Below are 20,000 nucleotides of genomic sequence, written 5' to 3' on the forward strand. Positions count from 1 at the left end.
CTGTCAATGTGGAGGATTTATGATCGAAACGTCTTTTTGTTACTGTTCCGTATAAGCTATAATTTATAAGCTCACACTGAAAGAGATGTACGTTACTGTAGCACTCTGTTGATATCGCCAGTCTCCTAAAAGGCGTCTGAGAAGTTTCATTGTTGTTTTGGTGATTTAGTAAAATCGTTGGTAATTGTTTTTCAATTTTCAAAGTACAATTTAAATTCATGAGGTATTTGTTAGAGGTCAAGTGCATGATTTTACTTTCGGTGTACGCATATTCCAATTAGGAATTCGGCTTCAGAGGGCGTTAATTTTAAGAAATGATTAATATTCCTTTTTTCTGTTTTAGCACAGCCTTTTATGTATGTATGTATATATACATATATACATATATATTTGTATATATATACATAGATACATATAAAATAAATATACATATATAAATACAAATATAAATTAATATATACATATATATTTGTATATATATAAATATATATGAAATAAATATACATATATAAATATAAATATAAATTACACACAAACACACACACATATATACATGTACATATGCGCGAGAATGGTGAAGTTAGTTGTGTATCTTTTATAAAACAAATTGTAAATGTTATGCCATAAAGTTCTCTAGATACATTTCTACAGAACATTTGCCAAACACGAACAAAGACGCTTTGCATATTCATACTGAAAGTGGAACAACAGATTATAGAGATTTGAAGGCAACAGGGAATTTCAGGCATTGGAAAGGTTACCCTACATAACTTGATAGGTTACCCTGGCCTACCGGGAGACCAGCAGGGTAACCATATAGGTTATCCTATATGTTGCACTATAGGTCAACTCACCAGGAGACCATTTGGGCAAAGCTCTGACGAAGAAACACAATTATTACGGTTATCACTGGAAAGAATGTTTTGCATAATTATACGACAGGTAATCAAGTTTGCTTGTTTTCTCTCTCTCTCTCTCTCTCTCTCTCTCTCTCTTACTCTCTCTCAAACACACACACACAGACACATACACACGGGCGTGCAAATACACACTCTCTTTATCACAAACACACACATCACCTCATACACAGATACACACATATTCTCTCTCTCTCTCTTTCTCTCTCTCCGACACACACACACACACACAGTCTCTCTCCCTCACCTAAACACACACACCCATGCTCTCTCTCTCTCTCACTCTCTCTCTCTCTCTCTCTCACATACACACGCACATACATACAACCGTCACAATCATTCATTCGCTATCAATCTGGAAGTCAAAACGCAAAAGACGGAATTTATGAACAAGAAAGTTAAGAAGACAAACAAACAAGTATTCTTTATTTTTCTTCTAGAGAAAATACAAAACAAAAATAGCTCAGTAACTATCACTGACACCTTCCTGACCGGATGTGTGGGATTAGCCTGTCTGAGAACCCACAAATTTTTCGGTACCCGAACTCGTCATTGAATACCTTCATCAATAATAATAATAATAATAATAATAATAATAATAATAATAATAATAATAATAATAATAATAATAATAATAATAATAATAATCTTTGGAGGCTTGAATTTCAAGCCAATGGCCCCTGTGGTTGGCTTGTTCCATGTGAATAGGGTTCATTTCCTGGACAATAATAATAATAATAATAATAATAATAATAATAATAATAATAATAATAATAATAATAATAATAATAATAATCTTTTTATTTTTAATAATAATAACTATATTCTTTGGACGCTTGAATTTCAAGTCAATGGCTCCTGTTTTGGGCTTGTTCCATGTGAACAGGGTTTATCTTTTCAGTAATAATAATAATAATAATAATAATAATAATAATAATAATAATAATAATAATAATAATAATGACTGATTAGAGGTACAACAAAAAGTTCCAACCTCACAGGGAGAGAGAGAGAGAGAGAGAGAGAGAGAGAGAGAGAGAGAGAGAGAGAGAGAGAGAGAGAGAGAGAGAAGTCTTTCCCTCATAAAACTGCATAACTCCACCAAACGTATATATAAAAAATAGCTCCACAATTTCTTTTTGGTCATGCACCGTTACAGACTACTACAGCTATAACTACAACTAAACCACCACTACACACACACACACACACTAAGCTTCTGCTTAGGCGCACTTGTGCTCATTTTCAACTAAGTGGGAGTCACGGATGATACCCTCAGTCGGATACACATTATCCATCTGTTTCATTTAATCCCGTAGTTATCAGATCATCACTTGATTAACGCGCGCGCGTATGTTTGCGTGTGTGTGCTTAAGTTTGGAGACCCACCGGATGTAACCCCTAGGGAGAGAGAGAGAGAGAGAGAGAGAGAGAGAGAGAGAGAGAGAGAGAGAGAGAGAGAGAGAGAGGGGGAGGGGTGAAGTAGTCAACATCGTCACATACCAAAGCAAATAACATTTTCCTTGGATAGAATTTCAGTTAAGTTTTTTGGCCTAATTTTCAGAGCGTATAGTCTTTTGCGTGCGTGTGCGCACATGATTCAGCAAGCATGTATGTGAGCGCACTGTCCTTAATGGATAAGTGAACAAAATGTCGAAATGATGATAATATATGATATATATATATATATATATATATATATATATATATATATATATATTATATATATATATATATATATATATATAATATATATAATATATAAAACAACCCGGCGCTGCTGGGAAAATCCTGAATGATAACCGATAAACTCTATCTCTCTCTCTCTCACTCTTTCTCTCCAACCATCCCCGTCTCTTTCCCTCTTTATTCTCCCTAACACCCCCTCTACTCTCTCTCTCTCTCTCTCTCTCACTTCCTCTCCCTCTCATTCTATCTCTGTCAGCCCCTTCCCAACCCTCACCCTCATGTCTTAACCCCACAGTATTCTTTTCCAGACAGTAAGTCAAATGTATATCGACATTAGATATGATAAATTCGTAAAGTTAGTGAGTCTACGGGAATAACCAGTCCCGTTTCAGGGACGCCCTTGCACCCCCATCCCCTCTGGTACCCTTTGGTGCTAGTGATGTCTTACCCCCACAGTGTTCTTTTCGAGATACTAAGTCATATGTATACCAAATTTAGTTGCAATTGCTCAATGCGTTTCAGAGTGTGTGTGGAACATACACATACACACACATGCATACATACATCCATTTACACACATATATATATATATATATATATATATATATATATATATATATATATATATATATATATATTTATATACTTATATACATATATGTATATATATAAATACATACACATAAATATAACATATATATACACATACGTACTCACAAATGTGATACGAGATGCCTCTAATTATCAAAGAACGGAGTTGATAGCACCATTTTCACAAAGAAAAATATAACTTTGAGTCTTTTAAGAAAGACAGACAACAAACAGAGAGAAAAAATAGAATAAAAAATAAAAAAAAGCCACTTCATTACTGAACGGATTAAACAACAACACACAGACAAAGAAAAAACTTAGAAACAAAAGATGAGCGTGTGAGAAGACCACTCACACCTATCACAAACATATGCACAATATTTTGACGAGCATAAGCTAAAACTTCTCTACTTTTTGATTCCTTCAGGTAAACGCGGGAGAAATATTCATTAGTTTATTAAGAGAAGAAGAAGAAGAAGAAAACAGTTATCTATTACGAAGAAGAAGAAGAAGAAGAAGAAGAAGAAGAAGAAGAAGAAGAAGAAGAAGAAGAAGAAGAAGAAGAAAGGAAAAAGAGTTAGAAGAAGACGACGACGAAAACGACGTTACGACGACGACGACGACGACGACGACGAAGAAGAAGAAGAAGAAGAAGAAGAAGAAGAAGAAGAAGAAGAAGAAGAAGAAGAAGAAAACAGAGTTATCTATTACGAAGAAGAAGAAGAAGAAGAAAACAGAGTTATCTCTTATGAAGAAGAAGAAGAAGAAGAAGAAGAAGAAGAAGAAGAAGAAGAAGAAGAAAACAGAGTTATCTAGAAGAAGAAGAAGAAGAAGAAGAAGAAGACGAAAAAAACAGAGTTATCTATTAAGAAGAAGAAGAAGAAGGAGAAGAAGAGGGAGCGAACGAGGAGACAGGACCACCGACCATTTTCGAGGATGAAGAAGGAGGGGGAGGGGGTGGGAAGAAAGTTGTAATGAATTCAAGAATATTATGAACTTGCTTTTTATGAGTCGATGTATACCAGAAGGAGCAGGAGGAGGAGGAGGAGGATCACTATGAGGGAGAAGAAGTGTAGGAAGATAATGGTAGGAGAAAGTAAGACTGATAATAAGAGGAGAAAAAGATATATAGTGGTAGAAGAAGGAAGGAAGTATAGCAGTCCAGGAGGAAAGTAATAATAGGAAGAAAATAAAATAATAAATGAGGAAGGAATGGTGGGTTGGCAAGAGAATGGTGGACGTAAACGGAGAAGAAGAATGGCAAGAAAAGCGAAGAGACGTAAGACAAACAGAAAAAGTTAAAAGATAAGGAGAGAGTAGAGACACAAGAAAGGAGAATTTGTAGGGAAATAAAAGGGGGGAAAGAATCTGTAGGAACACAAAAGACAGAATTTATAGGAAAATAAAGGTGGGGGAGGACTTGTAGGGAAATAAAAGGGGGGAGAGAATCTGTAGGAATATAAAAAACAGAATTTGTAGGAAAATAAAGGTGGGGGGAGGACTTGTAGGGAAATAAAAGGGGGGAGAGAATCTGTAGGAACAGAATTTGTAGGAAAATAAACAAAAGAATACAAAAACAGAATTTGTAGGAAAATAAAGGTGGGAGGGAGGACTTGTAGGGAAATAAAAGGGGGGAGAGAATCTGTAGGAATACAAAAAACAGAATTTGTAGGAAAATAAAGGTGGGAGGGAGGACTTGTAGGGAAATAAAACGGGGGGAAAGAATATAAAAAAACAGAATTTGTAGGAAAATAAAAGGAAGGAGGACTTGTAGAATCTGGGGGAAACAATAGGAGAAAAGAATTTGTAGGAAAACAGAAGGGAGAAAATAAAGGTGGGGAGGACTTGTAGGGAAATGAAATAAGAATCAAGAGAATCTGCAGGGGAAAATAAAGGTGAGGGGGACTTTAGGGAAATAAATGGAAATGAACAAAGGGGGATTTTTAAAGGTAGGGAGGAAATAGGGGAAATAAAAGGGGGGAGAGAATCAGAATTTGTATGGAAAATAAAAGGTGGGGGGAAATTTGTAGGGAAATAAATGAGGAGAACAGAATTTTAGGAAAAAAAAGGAGGGTTGTAGGGGAAATGAAAGGGGGAAAAGGGGAAATAAAAACAGAATTTGTATGTAAATAAAAATAAGTAAAAAAATGCGGTAGTTTCTTCGGCAAAAATCGAATTTCTAGGAAAATACAGCGTATAATTAAGGCCACCTAAAATAGATCTATCTTTCGGAATGGTCTCGGTATAATTTGTAGGATAAACGGTGGGGGGGAGAAACTTTAACCACGGGCCGGTGGAGAGAATCTCCTATATCGTTGCCAGATGTACGAAAATTATGGCCAACTTTTAGGACTTGTAGGGAAATAAAAGGGGGATTGAGGCCAGAGAATATGCAAACAGAATTTTTGATGACTGGAGGTTGGACTTGATCAAATAAAAGGGGAGAGCCCTCTAGAATCAAAAAAGTAGAATTTGTTAAAATCTGGGAGGGCGGACAGAAAAAGCGGGACGGAGAGACAAAGCTATCTCAAAAGTTTTTTTACAGAAAATAAAGGGGGGGAAATTGTAGGAAAATAAAAGAAAAGAGAATTTGCTGAACAGGAAACGATGGAACGAAATTAGAAGGAGCAATGAATGCCAAACACGAGAATACGCTCATCCAAGCCAATGCCAGACACCGGGAAAATATTCGCCTACGTAAACTAAACGTGCTTAGGAGAAAAGTAAGCGTTCAGAGTAAGGATGCTTAGGCAAAAAAAATAAAGAATATCTCAGTTAAGGTCGCTTAGGGGAAAAATTAAAATACGTGACTAAGCAGACGATGTTTAGGAAGAAAATTTACCTTATTTTTTGTAATCTATTTGGACCAACGCCAGCAAACTGGACTTCTAAAGTAACGACTGAAGAAATAGGAATTATTATCTGCATTAGAGAGAGGTCCAGAGAGAGAGAGACGGAGAGAGACAAAGCTATCTCAACAGAGAGAGAAAAGAGAGAGAGAGAGAGAAAGATAGGAATTATATAATGTGAATTAGAAGTACAATAACCAAACACAGAGAGAGAAGAGAGAGAGAGAGACTAGAGAGAGAGAAAGGAGCGTTTATATAATGTGAATTAGAAGTAGTTAACTAGAGAGAGAGAGAGAGAGAGAGAGAGAGAGAGAGAGAGAGAGAGAGAGATAGGAATTATATAATGTGAATTAGAAGTACTAACTGAGAGAGAGAGAGAGAGAGAGAGAGAGAGAGAGAGAGAGAGAGAGAGAGAGAGAGAGAGAGAGAGAGAGAGGGGGATAGGAATTATATAATGTGAATTAGAAGTACTAATTGAGAGAGAGAGAGAGAGAGAGAGAGAGAGAGAGAGAGAGAGAGAGAGAGAGAGAGAGAGAGAGAGAATAGGAATTATGCGATGTGAATTAGAGGTACTAATTGAGAGAGAGAGAGAGAGAGAGAGAGAGAGAGAGAGAGAGAGAGAGAGAGAGAGAGAGAGAGGCGACGCTGCTAAGAGACAAAAAGGTGTCTGGTAAAATGATGTATGCAAGAGGGCTGTTGGAAAGATCCGAGATGGCGAGCGCTAAGATTTTCATTTTTTATTATTTTTTCTTTTTTACGGAATTCTTGTCATCGGGTGAGACGAATCCACGAAATTTTTAACATGTCAGTTTTTTTTTATACTTCGCATTTGCATATGATTGATTGGAATGGTATTGCTTGATTCTTTCTCCTCCTCCTCTTCTTATTCTTCTTCATCTTCTTCTTCCTCTTAATCCTGATCATCAGCATCACCGTTTAATCTACCTTTTGTCATATTTTTTGTTTTCTCTCATAATCTTCCTTCTCCCCCTTCTACTTCTTTTTCTTCTTAGTCATGATCATCAACATCATCGTTTAATCTATCTTTTGTAAAATTTTTGTTTTCCCTCATAATCTTCCTTCTTCTTCTTCTTCTTCTTCTTCTGAGTCCTAATCATCAACATCACCGTATTGTTCATCTTTTGTCACATTTTTGTTTTCTCTTTCAATCCTCCTCTTCCTCCTCCTCCTCCATCTTAGTCCTGATCATCGGCATCACCGATATATCCATCTTTTGTCACATTTTTGCTTTCTCTTCTTCTTCTTCTTGTTTTCATTCCTGATTTATTCCTGACCTTTCTCTTCCATCTCAGCATCATCAGCATTAAAACCGCGTCTCCTCCCTTCCTCCACGGCTCGACTGCTGACGCAACTGCAAAATTTCGTGGGGGCAAAACCCCCGAGAGACGACGCTGCAGAAATTGTATGTCAAACTGATTAAACGGTTGAAGAATTGCTTGTGTTTTCGAAGATACCCAGCGATGAATTGAATTTTTTCGCTTCGTCTTGGCTTATTTTCATTTCAACCTTTTTATTTATATATTAATTTTTGCTTCGTTTTAGGTTTCCGTTTCAATCTACTTATTTATTTATTTTTTAATTTTTCAATTTATTATTTATTAATTTATTTTTCATTTTATAATAAGTGATCTGTTCTTTCTGTATTTCCCATTACCTTCTGTTACTTTTTTCAAATGGAAATCTTAATATTCTTTGGAAGACTGAATTTTAAGTCAATGGCCCCTGTGGTGGGCTTTTTCCATAATACGGTTCATCTTCTGATAATAATAATTGAATATGTCGGAGTATTCCATGTATTGTACAGGTTATAAATTAAATTACAGGTTAATAACAGCGACTTCACTAATAGCAAAAAACTATATGGAAATTTATGATTATCGCTTAACAGTTAAAAACCCTTGTGAATTCGCAGTGACCATAATTTCCCTTCTCTCTCTCTCTCTCTCTCTCTCTCTCTCTCTCTCTCTCTCTCTCTCTCTCTCTCTCTCCTCAGGATTAGCAAAGGTTGTTACTTCAGCAGGTTGATTATTATAGGTCTGATATGGGTAATTAAGCTGAGAATTCGCAGTAACCTTAATTTCTCTCTCTCTCTCTCTCTTAAGATTATCAAAGTTGATTATTATACAGTAGGTCTGATATAGGTAATTAAGCTATGAATTCGCAGTAACCTTAATTTCTCTCTCTCTCTCTCTCTTCTCTCTCTCTCTCTCTCTCTCTCTCTCTTTTAAGATTATCAAAGTTGATTATTATAGGTCTGATATAGGTAATTAAGCTGAGAATTCGCAGTAACCTTAATTTCTCTCTCACTCTCTCTCTGTCAAGATTATCAAAGTTGATTATTATAGGTCTGATATAGGTAATTAAGCTGAGAATTCGCAGTAACCTTAATCTCTCTCTCTCTCTCTCTCTCTCTCTCTCTCTCTCTCTTTAAGATTATCAAAGTTGATTATTATAGGTCTGATATAGGTAATTAAGCTGAGAATTCGCAGTAACCTTAATTTCTGTCTGTCTGTCTCTCTCTCTCTCTCTCTCTCTCTCAAGATTATCAAAGTTGATTATTATAGGTCTGATATAGGTAATTAAGTTGAGAATTCGCAGTAACCTTAATTTCTCTCTCTCTCTCTCTCTCTCTTAAGATTATCAAAAGTTGATTATTATGTCTGATCTCTCATTTCTCAAGATTATCAAAATTGATTATTATAGGTCTGATATAGGTTTATGCACGCCAGGTGAGAAGACGCCAGTTAGGGAAGTTTTACCTTAGATGACTCTCTCTTAACGCAGCCATTCAGTCTCTCTCTCAAGATTATCAAAAGTTGATTATTATAGGTCTGATATAGGTAATTAAGCTTGAGAATTACGGGTGAGTTTAACCTTAATTTCTTGTTCTCTCTCTCTCTCTGATCTCTCTCTCTCAAGATTATCAAAGTTGATTATTATAGGTCTGATATAGGTAATTAAGCTGAGAATGGCGACAGGCAGTAACCTTAATTTCTGTCTCTCTCTCTCTCAAGATTATCAAAGTTGATTATTATAGGTCTGATATAGGTAATTAAGTTGAGAAGAGCAGAGAGAGAGAGAAGAGTCTCTCAAGATCTTCTCTCTTTCTCTGGTCTCTCTCTCTTAAGATTATCAAAAGTTGATTATTATGTCTGATAAGGGTAATTAGGCATTTGTGCAATGTAAACTTGCGCAAGGACAAATAAAAATCAGTGTACTAGTGCCTTCTGGCATAAACTGTTTATGCACGCCAGGTGCCAATAGAGGACGCCGGTTAGGGGAAGTTTTTACCAATAGATGACGACTACTTAACGCAGCCATTCAGCGAACAACCGGAGGAAAACGGCCAAAAGCTCCTTTTAGGCCCTGGCTTCAAAGGTATCGTAAACCAGGTTATTAAGAGGATAGAATCTTACGGGTGAGTTTGATTTTTCTAAATATGCTTGTTCAAGCGGGGGCGGAAACGTTGATGTCTTGGAACGAAAGTTACAAAAAAAAAAAAAAAAAAAGATGGGAAATTTTGCCAGTGGCGACAGGTGTACCGAGATCTGGCCTTGCTCTGACTGGTGTCAGATCAAAGGAAGGGATGTGAGAGAGAGAGAGAGAGAGAGAGAGAGAGAGAGAGTGCCAAGATCTGGCCCTCCTTTGACTGGTGTCAGACCACAGGATGAGAGAGAGAGAGAGAGAGAGAGAGAGAGAGAGAGAGAGAGAGAGAGAGAGAGAGAGAGAGAGAGAGAGTGCCAAGATCTGGCCCTCCTTTGACTGGTGTCAGACCACAGGATGAGAGAGAGAGAGAGGATGAGAGAGAGAGAGAGAGAGAGAGAGTGCCAAGATCTGGCCCTCCTTTGACTGGTGTCAGACAGGATGAGAGAGAGAGAGAGAGAGAGAGAGAGAGAGAGAGAGAGAGAGAGAGAGAGAGAGAGAGAGAGAGAGAGAGAGTGCCAAGATCTGGCCCTCCTTTGACTGGTGTCAGACCACAGGATGAGAGAGAGAGAGAGAGAGAGAGAGAGAGAGAGAGAGAGAGAGAGAGAGAGAGAGAGAGAGAGTGCGTGTTTTTGTGTGTACCAAGATCTAGCCTTGCTGTGATTGGTGTCACACCAAAGGACAGGATGAGAGAGAGAGAGAGAGAGAGAGAGAGAGAGAGAGAGAGAGAGAGAGAGAGAGAGAGAGAGAGAGAGGGCGCGTGTTTGTGTGTGTACCAAGATCTGGCCTTGCTGTGATTGGTGTCAGACCAAAGGAAGGGATATGAGAGAGAGAGAGAGAGAGAGAGAGAGAGAGAGAGAGAGAGAGAGAGAGAGAGAGAGAGAGAGGGGGGGAAGGCAAGAAATCGAGAATATGGGGAAAAAGGCAGTCTAAGGTGATTGATGACCTGTCTGAAGATCTGATGAAAGAACGGTGATGAGAGAGAAAAAATAAAGAGTATAAAATAAATAAGTAAAATTCCATCAAATTTGGAGGAGACACATTCAAGAACTGTAGCAGTAACTCAAGTAACAAACGCGACGATGGCGTACACCTGAAAGTCTTGACAGGCATACAAATTATTATTATTAATCGTAATCAGTACATAAGATGTAAAAATTATCAATAACTGGAATATTTTAATATTAGATTTTTTTCAGGGTTTAAAAGTCGCTCCCTAGCAGCACAGGTACGGGACAGGTCATATATATACATATATATATTCATATATATACATATATATATATATATATATATATATATATATATATATATATATTTATATATATATATGTGTATATATATATATTTATGTATATATAATATATATATATATATATATATATATATATATATATATATATATATATATATATATATATATATATATATATATATATATATATATATATATATATTATATACACACACACACACACATATATATATATATATATATATATATATATATATATATATATATATATATATATATATATATATATATATAATTATGATCAGCGCTCAAGACCCCTCTCTCCGCCCAGGCTAGGACCAGGAGGAACCAGGCATTGGCTATAGACTATTATTATTATTATTATTATTATTATTATTATTATTATTATTATTATTATTATTATTATTATTATTATTATTATTCAGGGATGAACCACATTCATAAGGAACAAGCCCAAAGAGGTCACTGACTTGAAATTCAAGCTTCCAAAGAATATTATGGTGTTCATTAGAAAGGAGTAACAGAAGGTAATGGGAAATATAGAAAGAAGAGATCACTTATTAAAAAGAAAAAATAAATTAACAAATTAATATACAAGTAGAAAAAAATACGTAAATTATCATAATATAAGGAGAATTGAGTTAGGGTAGTAAATGAATTGCATTTTCGCAGTAGACCTATGGGACTTTACCAAAACCGCAATCCCTACCTCACAGAGTGGGTAAGGTCGTGTTGCCAGTGAAATCTAACTAAAGATGAGCTGGCCTTGAACTCTGTTCTACCACTTCTGAGTTTTGGTGTAGTGCTATTACAAGGTGCTGGACTAAATAACCGAAGAAATATAACAAAAAACATTTTACATTAGTAAAAACAAGCTCGGGGCTGAAGAGACGCTGCAAAGAACATAAGTAATGCTTACAGTGCACCACATGAGGTGCACAGACGGCACTAACTCCCCTATGGAGCTGAGTCATATCACCTAGGCATCTGCATATCTGTCATCGATAGCAAGAATACATTATCGGCTAAATTTATATTTTTGTTTATTTTTTGTCGCAAACGACCATTTACATATTCCCCTTCAATTCCATTTACTGTGCTATGAATTCTGACAAAATTTTAATTACATAATAGTGCATAAAGCTTTTACATACGTTTAACTAATGAATATGCACATCTATATTCATATATTTAAGTGTGGGAATATTTCCTCTCAATTTTAAGACTACCGTGATTATATTAGGCCCTATACAATCCCTGTAGACGTCTATTTGTTCGAGAGAGAGAGAGAGAGAGAGAGAGAGAGAGAGAGAGAGAGAGAGAGAGAGAGAGAGAGAGAGAGAGAGAACTATATATGAGAGAGAGAGAGAGAGAGAGAGAGAGAGAGAGAGAGAGAGAATTATGTGTGAGAGAGAGAGAGAGAGAATTATATGTGTATGAGAGAGAGAGAGAGAGAGAGAATTATATGTGTATGAGAGAGAGAGAGAGAGAGACAAAAGAGAGAGAGAGAGAGAAATTACAAATTAACAACATCCTGAAAAAGTAAAGAAAAGAAAAGAACGTTCAAAACGACAGAAATGGAGAAGAAGCAAATAAAAAAAGAAGAAAAAAGAAGAAGGAACTTCGATATCAAAGGGGAGACTTCTTATTTGGAGTTCAATTAGTCTACAAAAAGGTCATTAGGGCTCAGAGTTCCATCTCTCCCTCCCTACCACCCTAACCCCTCACTCCCTCCCCTCTTTCTCTTTCTCCCTCAATATCCTTTCGCAGGAGTGAGCCTGGAAAACGTTAGGGGATGTTCTTGATGACTCTATAATAAAAAACCTTTCGGTTTTCGAATCGTATCTCAAAGTCTCTTTTTGGGGAAATTCTATGAAGCGTCAATCAGTTATCTCTATCATTATCATTATTTATTTCTTTATAGCCAATTTTTCTTACTTCATCGTCTTTTTTTCTTTTCCCTCGCTCTCCTTACTTCCTCTTCTTTTTCTCCTTTCCCTCATTCTCCTTACTTCCTCTTCTTGTTCTCCTTTCCCTCATTCTCTTTACTTCCTCTTCTTTCTCTCCTTTCCTTCCTTCTCCTTACTTCCTCTTCTTTTTTTCCTTTCCCTCATTCTCCTTACTTCCTCTTCTTTTTTTCCTTTCCCTCATTCTCCTTATTTCCTCTTCTTTTTATCCTTTCCCTCACTCTCCTTACTTCCTCTTCTTTTTCTCCTTTCCCTCATTCTCCTTACTTCCTCTTCTTTCTCTCCTTTCCTTCCTTCTCCTTACTTCATCTTCTTTTTCTCCTTTCCCTCATCCTCCTTACTTCCTCTTCTTTTTCTCCTTTCCCTCATCCTCCTTACTTCCTCTTCTTTTTCTCCTTTCCCTCATTCTCCTTACTTCCTCTTCTTTTTTTCCTTTCCCTCATTCTCCTTACTTCCTCTTCTTTTCTCCTTTCCCTCATTTTCCTTACTTCCTCTTCTTCTTCGCCTTTCCCTCATTCTCCTTACTTCCTCTTCTTTTTCTCCTTTCCCTTATTCTCCTTACTTCATCTTCTTTTTCTCCCTTCCCTCACTCTCCTTACTTCCTCTTCCTTTTTCTTTTCCTCATTCTACTTACTTCCTCGTCTTTTTCCCCTTTCCATCATTCTCCTTACTTCCTCTTCTTTTTCTCCTTTCCCTTATTCTCCTTACTTCATCTTCTTTTTCTCCTTTCCCTCACTCTCCTTACTTCCTCTTCCTTTTTTCTTTTCCCTCATTCTACTTACTTCCTCGTCTTTTTCCCCTTTCCATCATTCTCCTTACTTCCTCTTCTTTTTCTCCCGTCCCTCATTCTCCTTAGTTTCTCTTCTTTTCTCTTTTCCTCTATATTTCTTTTTCATTTTATTTATCTCTCCTCCCCTCTTTGCTCATAATTTTTCAGTTTTTCCCTAACATCTACTTTTTCATTTCCTTAACTTCCAATTCTCATCTCAATTACTGTTAGCTCTCATCTTCTGCTTCTCTCCTCACTTAGTATTCTCTTTTCCTCACTTCCATGGTTTTCTTCCCTTAGTTGCAGTTTTTCATTTCCCTTTCACCGTAACTATCCAGACCATCTCCTCCTCTCTCTCTCTCTCTTTCTAAATGTAATCACTACACATGACTTTTTGTTTGTTGCCATGTTCATCTATTCAGCTTCTGAGTTATATTTTCATAATTACATTTCCCGTTAGCAGTATATATCCATAAATATCTATATATATACATATATATATGTGTGTATATATATATTCCTCATCTGAAGAAGAAGAAGAAGAAGAAGGGGAGAGAGAGAGAGAGAGAGAGAGAGAGAGAGAGAGAGAGAGAGAGAGAGAGAGAGAGAGAGAGAGAGAGAGAGAGAGAGAGAGAGAGAATAATGACATACAAATATGTCTGTGATTTCCATATATATTATATATATATATATATATATATATATATATATATATATATATATATATATATATATATATATATATATATATATATATATAGTATATATTCATTTCCTCATTTGAAAGAGAGAGAGAGAGAGAGAGAGAGAGAGAGAGAGAGAGAGAGAGAGAGAGAGAGAGAGGGTAACGCCACAAAAACGTCGTGTTCTCGGCAAGCATTTGAACTGGTTGAAATTCATACTAACGTGAGGTTATAAAAAAATACTAAAAAAAGAGAAGTGCATTAAAAAGAGAGCCAGGCACTACACGCCAAGTTTTGATTGCTAAACTTGAAGGAGAAAAGACCATTTTTGTTAGCATCTTTCATCGTCGTAAGGTACGATATTTAAATCCCATCTTCAAGGTCTACAGGTTGCCCTCCTTAATCTGGCATCGAGACGTCGCCCTCAGAGGGAATACTAGCTGGCTGTTGGTCCCCCGGAAACGGTTATAGCTGTATAGAGCCGTCGTCCTCAAAGGGACTAATAGTTGGCCATTGGTCCCCCAGAAAAGGTTATAGCTGTATGGAGCCGTCCTCCTCTAAGGGACTAATAGCTGGCTGTTGGTCCCCTGGAAAAGGTTATAGCTGTATAGAGCTGTCCTCCTCTAAGGGACTAATAGCTGGCTGTTGGTCCCCCGGAAAAGGTTATAGCTGTACAGAGCCGTCCTCCTCTAAGGGACTAATAGCTGGCTGTTGGTCCCCCGGAAAAGGTTATAGCTGTATAGAGCCGTCCTCCTCTAAGGGACTAATAGCTGGCTGTTGGTCCCCGAACAGGTTATAGTTGTATAGAGCCGTCCTCCTCTAAGGGACTAATAGCTGGCTGTTGGTCCCCTGGAAAAGGTTATAGCCGTATAGAGCCGTCCTCCTCTAAGGGACTAATAGCTGGCTGTTGGTCCCCCGGAACAGGTTATAGCTATATAGAGCCGTCCTCCTCTAAGGGACTAATAGCTGGCTGTTGGTCCCCCTGAACAGGTTATAGCTGTATAGAGCCGTCCTCCTCTAAGGGACTAATAGCTGGCTGTTGGTCCCCCGGAACAGGTTATAGCCGTATAGAGCCGTCCTCCTCTAAGGGACTAATAGCTGGCTGTTGGTCCCCCGGAAAAGGTTATAGCTGTATAGAGCCGTCCTCCTCTAAGGGACTAATAGCTGGCTGTTGGTCCCCCGGAAAAGGTTATAGCTGTATAGAGCCGTCCTCCTCTAAGGGACTAATAGCTGGCTGTTGGTCCCCCGGAACAGGTTATAGCTGTATAAAGCCGTCTGTCCTCTAAGGGACTAATCGCTGGCTGTTGGTCCCCGAAAGGTTATAGCTGTATAGAGCCATCGCCCTCAAAGGGACTAATAGTTGGCCATTGGTCCTCCGGAAAAGGTTATAGCTGTATGGAGCCGTCCTCCCTAAGGGACTAATAGCTGGCTGTTGGTCCCCGGAAAAGGTTATAGCTGTATAGAGCCGTCCTCCTCTAAGGGACTAATAGCTGGCTGTTGGTCCCCGGAAAAGGTTATAGCTGTACAGAGGTCCTCCTAAGGGACTAATAGCTGGCTGTTGGTCCTCGAAAAGGTTATAGCCAGATAGAGCCGTCCTCCTCTAAGGGACTAATAGCTGGCTGTTGGTCCCCGGATCAGATTATAGCTGTATAGAGCCGTCCTCCCTAAGGGACTAATAGCTGGCTGTTGGTCCCCGGAAAAGGTTATAGCCGTATAGAGCCGTCCTCCTCTAAGGGACTAATAGCTGGTTGTTGGTCCCCGAACAGGTTATAGCTGTATAGAGCCGTCCTCCTCTAAGGGACTAATAGCTGGCTGTTGGTCCCCGGAACAGGTTATAGCTGTATAGAGCTGTCCTCCTCTAAGGGACTAATAGCTGGCTGTTGGTCCCCTGGAACAGGTTATAGCCAGATAGAGCCGTCCTCCTCTAAGGAACTAATAGCTGGCTGTTGGTCCCCGAAAAGGTTATAGCTGTATAGAGCCGTCCTCCTAAGGGACTAATAGCTGGCTGTTGGTCCCCGGAAAAGGTTATAGCCGTATAGAGCCGTCCTCCTCTAAGGGACTAATAGCTGGCTGTTGGTCCCCCGGAACAGGTTATAGCTGTATAGAGCCGTCGTCCTCTAAGGGACTAATCGCTGGCTGTTGGTCTCCCGGAAAGGTTATAGCTGTATAGAGCCATCGTCCTCAAAGGGACTAATAGTTGGCCATTGGTCCCCCAGAAAAGGTTATAGCTGTATGGAGCCGTCCTCCTCTAAGGGACTTATAGCTGGCTGTTGGTCCCCCAGAAAAGGTTATAGCTGTATAGAGCCGTCCTCCTCTAAGGGACTAATAGCTAGCTGTTGGTCCCCCAGAAAAGGTTATAGCTGTATAGAGCCGTCCTCCTCTAAGGGACTAATAGCTGGCTGTTGGTCCACCAGAAAAGGTTATAGCTGTACAGAGCCGTCCTCCTCTAAGGGACTAATAGCTGGCTGTTGGTCCCCCGGAAAAGGTTATAGCCGTATAGAGCCGTCCTCCTCTAAGGGACTAATAGCTGGCTGTTGGTCCCCCGGAACAGGTTATAGCTGTATAGAGCCGTCCTCCTCTAAGGGACTAATAGCTGGCTGTTGGTCCCCTGGAACAGGTTATAGTTGTATAGAGCCGTCCTCCTCTAAGGGACTAATAGCTGGCTGTTGGTCCCCCAGAACAGGTTATAGCCGTATAGAGCCGTCCTCCTCTAAGGGACTAATAGCTGGCTGTTGGTCCCCCGGAACAGGTTACAGCTGTATAGAGCCGTCCTCCTAAGGGACTAATAGCTGGCTGTTGGTCCCCTGAACAGGTTATAGCTGTATAGAGCCGTCCTCCTCTAAGGGACTAATAGCTGGCTGTTGGTCCCCCGGAACAGGTTATAGCCGTATAGAGCCGTCCTCCTCTAAGGGACTAATAGCTGGCTGTTGGTCCCCCGGAAAAGGTTATAGCTGTATAGAGCCGTCCTCCTCTAAGGGACTAATAGCTGGCTGTTGGTCCCCCGAAAAGGTTATAGCCGATAGAGCCGCCCTCCTCTAAGGGACTAATAGCTGGCTGTTGGTCCCCGGAACAGGTTATAGCTGTATAAAGCCGTCGTCCTCTAAGGGACTAATCGCTGGCTGTTGGTCTCCCGGAAAGGTTATAGCTGTATAGAGCCATCGTCCTCAAAGGGACTAATAGTTGGCCATTGGTCCTCCGGAAAAGGTTATAGCTGTATGGAGCCGTCCTCCTCTAAGGGACTAATAGCTGGCTGTTGGTCCCCCGGAAAAGGTTATAGCTGTATAGAGCCGTCGTCCTCTAAGGGACTAATAGCTGGCTGTTGGTCCCCCGGAAAAGGTTATAGCTGTACAGAGCCGTCCTCCTCTAAGGGACTAATAGCTGGCTGTTGGTCCCCCGGAAAAGGTTATAGCCGTATAGAGCCGTCCTCCTCTAAGGGACTAATAGCTGGCTGTTGGTCCCCCGGAACAGATTATAGCTGTATAGAGCCGTCCTCCTCTAAGGGACTAATAGCTGGCTGTTGGTCCCCCGGAAAAGGTTATAGCCGTATAGAGCCGTCCTCCTCTAAGGGACTAATAGCTGGCTGTTGGTCCCCCGGAACAGGTTATAGCTGTATAGAGCCGTCCTTCTAAGGGACTAATAGCTGGCTGTTGGTCCCCGGAAAAGGTTATAGCCGTATAGAGCCGTCCTCCTAAGGGACTAATAGCTGGCTGTTGGTCCCCAGAACAGGTTATAGCTGTATAGAGCGTCCTCCCTAAGGGACTAATAGCTGGCTGTTGGTCCCCTGAAAAGGTTATAGCCGATAGAGCCTTCCTCCTCTAAGGGACTAATAGCTGGCTGTTGGTCCCCGGAAAAGGTTATAGCTGTATAGAGCCGTCCTCCTCTAAGGGACTAATAGCTGGCTGTTGGTCCCCCAGAAAAGGTTATAGCTGTATGGAGCCGTCCTCCTCTAAGGGACTTGTAGCTGGCTGTTGGTCCCCTGGAACAGGTTATAGCTGTATAGAGCCGTCCTCCTAAGGGACTAATAGCTGGCTGTTGGTCCCCCAGAAAAGGTTATAGCTGTATAGAGCCGTCCTCCTCTAAGGGACTAATAGCTGGCTGTTGGTCCACCAGAAAAGGTTATAGCTGTACAGAGCCGTCCTCCTCTAAGGGACTAATAGCTGGCTGTTGGTCCCCCAGAAAAGGTTATAGCCGTATAGAGCCGTCCTCCTCTAAGGGACTAATAGCTGGCTGTTGGTCCCCGGAACAGGTTATAGCTGTATAGAGCCGTCCTCCCTAAGGGACTAATAGCTGGCTGTTGGTCCCCTGAAAAGGTTATAGCCTGTATAGAGCCGTCCTCCTCTAAGGGACTAATAGCTGGCTGTTGGTCCCCAGAACAGGTTATAGCTGTATAGAGCCGTCCTCCTCTAAGGGACTAATAGCTGGCTGTTGGTCCCTGGAAAAGGTTATAGCCGATAGAGCCGTCCTCCTCTAAGGGACTAATAGCTGGCTGTTGGTCCCCGGAACAGGTTATAGCTGTATAGAGCCGTCCTCCTCTAAGGGACTAATAGCTGGCTGTTGGTCCCCCCGGAAAAGGTTATAGCTGTACAGAGCCGTCCTCCTCTAAGGGACTGATAGCTGGCTGTTGGTCCCCCGGAAAAGGTTATAGCCGTATAGAGCCGTCCTCCTCTAAGGGACTTATAGCTGGCTGTTGGTCCCCCGGAACAGGTTATAGCTGTATAGAGCCGTCGTCCTCTAAGGGACTAATAGCTGGCTGTTGGTCTCCCGGAAAGGTTATAGCTGTATAGAGCCGTCGTCCTCTAAGGGACTAATAGTTGGCCGTTGGTCCCCCGGAACAGGTTATAGCTGTATAGAGCCATTGCCCTCTAAGGGACTAATCGCTGGCTGTTGGTCCCCGGAAAAGGTTATAGCTGTACAGAGCCGTCCTCCTCTTTCTTCTAAGGGACTGATAGCTGGCTGTTGGTCCCTCGAACAGGTTATAGCCAGATAGAGCCGTCCTCCTCTAAGGGACTAATAGCTGGCTGTTGGTCCCCCGGAAAAGGTTATAGCTGTACAGAGCCGTCCTCTTCTAAGGGACTGATAGCTGGCTGTTGGTCCCCGGAAAAGGTTATAGCCGATAGAGCCGTCCTCCTAAGGGACTAATAGCTGGCTGTTGGTCCCCCGGAACAGGTTATAGCTGTATAGAGCCGTCGTCCTCTAAGGGACTAATCGCTGGCTGTTGGTCTCCCGGAAAGGTTATAGCTGTATAGAGCCATCGTCCTCAAAGGGACTAATAGTTGGCCATTGGTCCCCCGGAAAAGGTTATAGTTGTATGGAGCCGTCCTCCTCTAAGGGACTAATAGCTGGCTGTTGGTCACCCGGAAAAGGTTATAGCTGTACAGAGCCGTCCTCCTCTAAGGGACTGATAGCTGGCTGTTGGTCCCCGGAAAAGGTTATAGTCTAGAGGATAGAGCCTCCCTCTAAGGGACTAATAGCTGGCTGTTGGTCCCCGGAACAGGTTATAGCTTTATAGAGCCCGCCGCCCCTCTAAGGGACTAATAGCTGGCTGTTGGTCTCCGGAAAGGTTATAGCTGTATAAAGCCATCGTCCTCAAAGGGACTAATAGTTGGCTGTTGGTCCCCCGGAAAAGGTTATAGCTGTATAGAGCTGTCGTCCTCTAAGGGACTAATAGCTGGCCGCTGGTCCTCACAGGCCGAAGGCTATAGTTGCATTAAGCTATTTCCCACTTAGGGACTAGTATCTTGCTGGTGGTCCTCACGGGCCGAAGGCTACAGCCGCACAAAGCCATTTCCCACTTAGCGACTACTAGCTTGCTGTT

At 40.5% G+C, this 20,000-nt stretch overlaps 2 protein-coding genes across 8 annotated transcripts in view; one reads left to right on the forward strand and one right to left on the reverse strand.

The window, feature by feature from the left end:
• Window positions 1–4,013, forward strand: part of LOC136827039 (uncharacterized) — a 6,862-nt gene extending 2,849 nt beyond the window's left edge. Inside the window, exon 2 of the mRNA XM_067084787.1 lies at window positions 3,651–4,013. Within this exon, the coding sequence (XP_066940888.1) occupies window positions 3,651–4,013 (363 nt within the window). The remainder of the gene's footprint in view (window positions 1–3,650) is intronic.
• LOC136826688 (uncharacterized) overlaps window positions 1–20,000 on the reverse strand; it is a 413,156-nt gene that overhangs the window by 173,007 nt on the left and 220,149 nt on the right. The window lies entirely within an intron of this gene.

Source organism: Macrobrachium rosenbergii, chromosome 41 (assembly GCF_040412425.1).
Source record: "Macrobrachium rosenbergii isolate ZJJX-2024 chromosome 41, ASM4041242v1, whole genome shotgun sequence".
In the NCBI taxonomy this organism is placed as follows: domain Eukaryota; kingdom Metazoa; phylum Arthropoda; class Malacostraca; order Decapoda; family Palaemonidae; genus Macrobrachium; species Macrobrachium rosenbergii.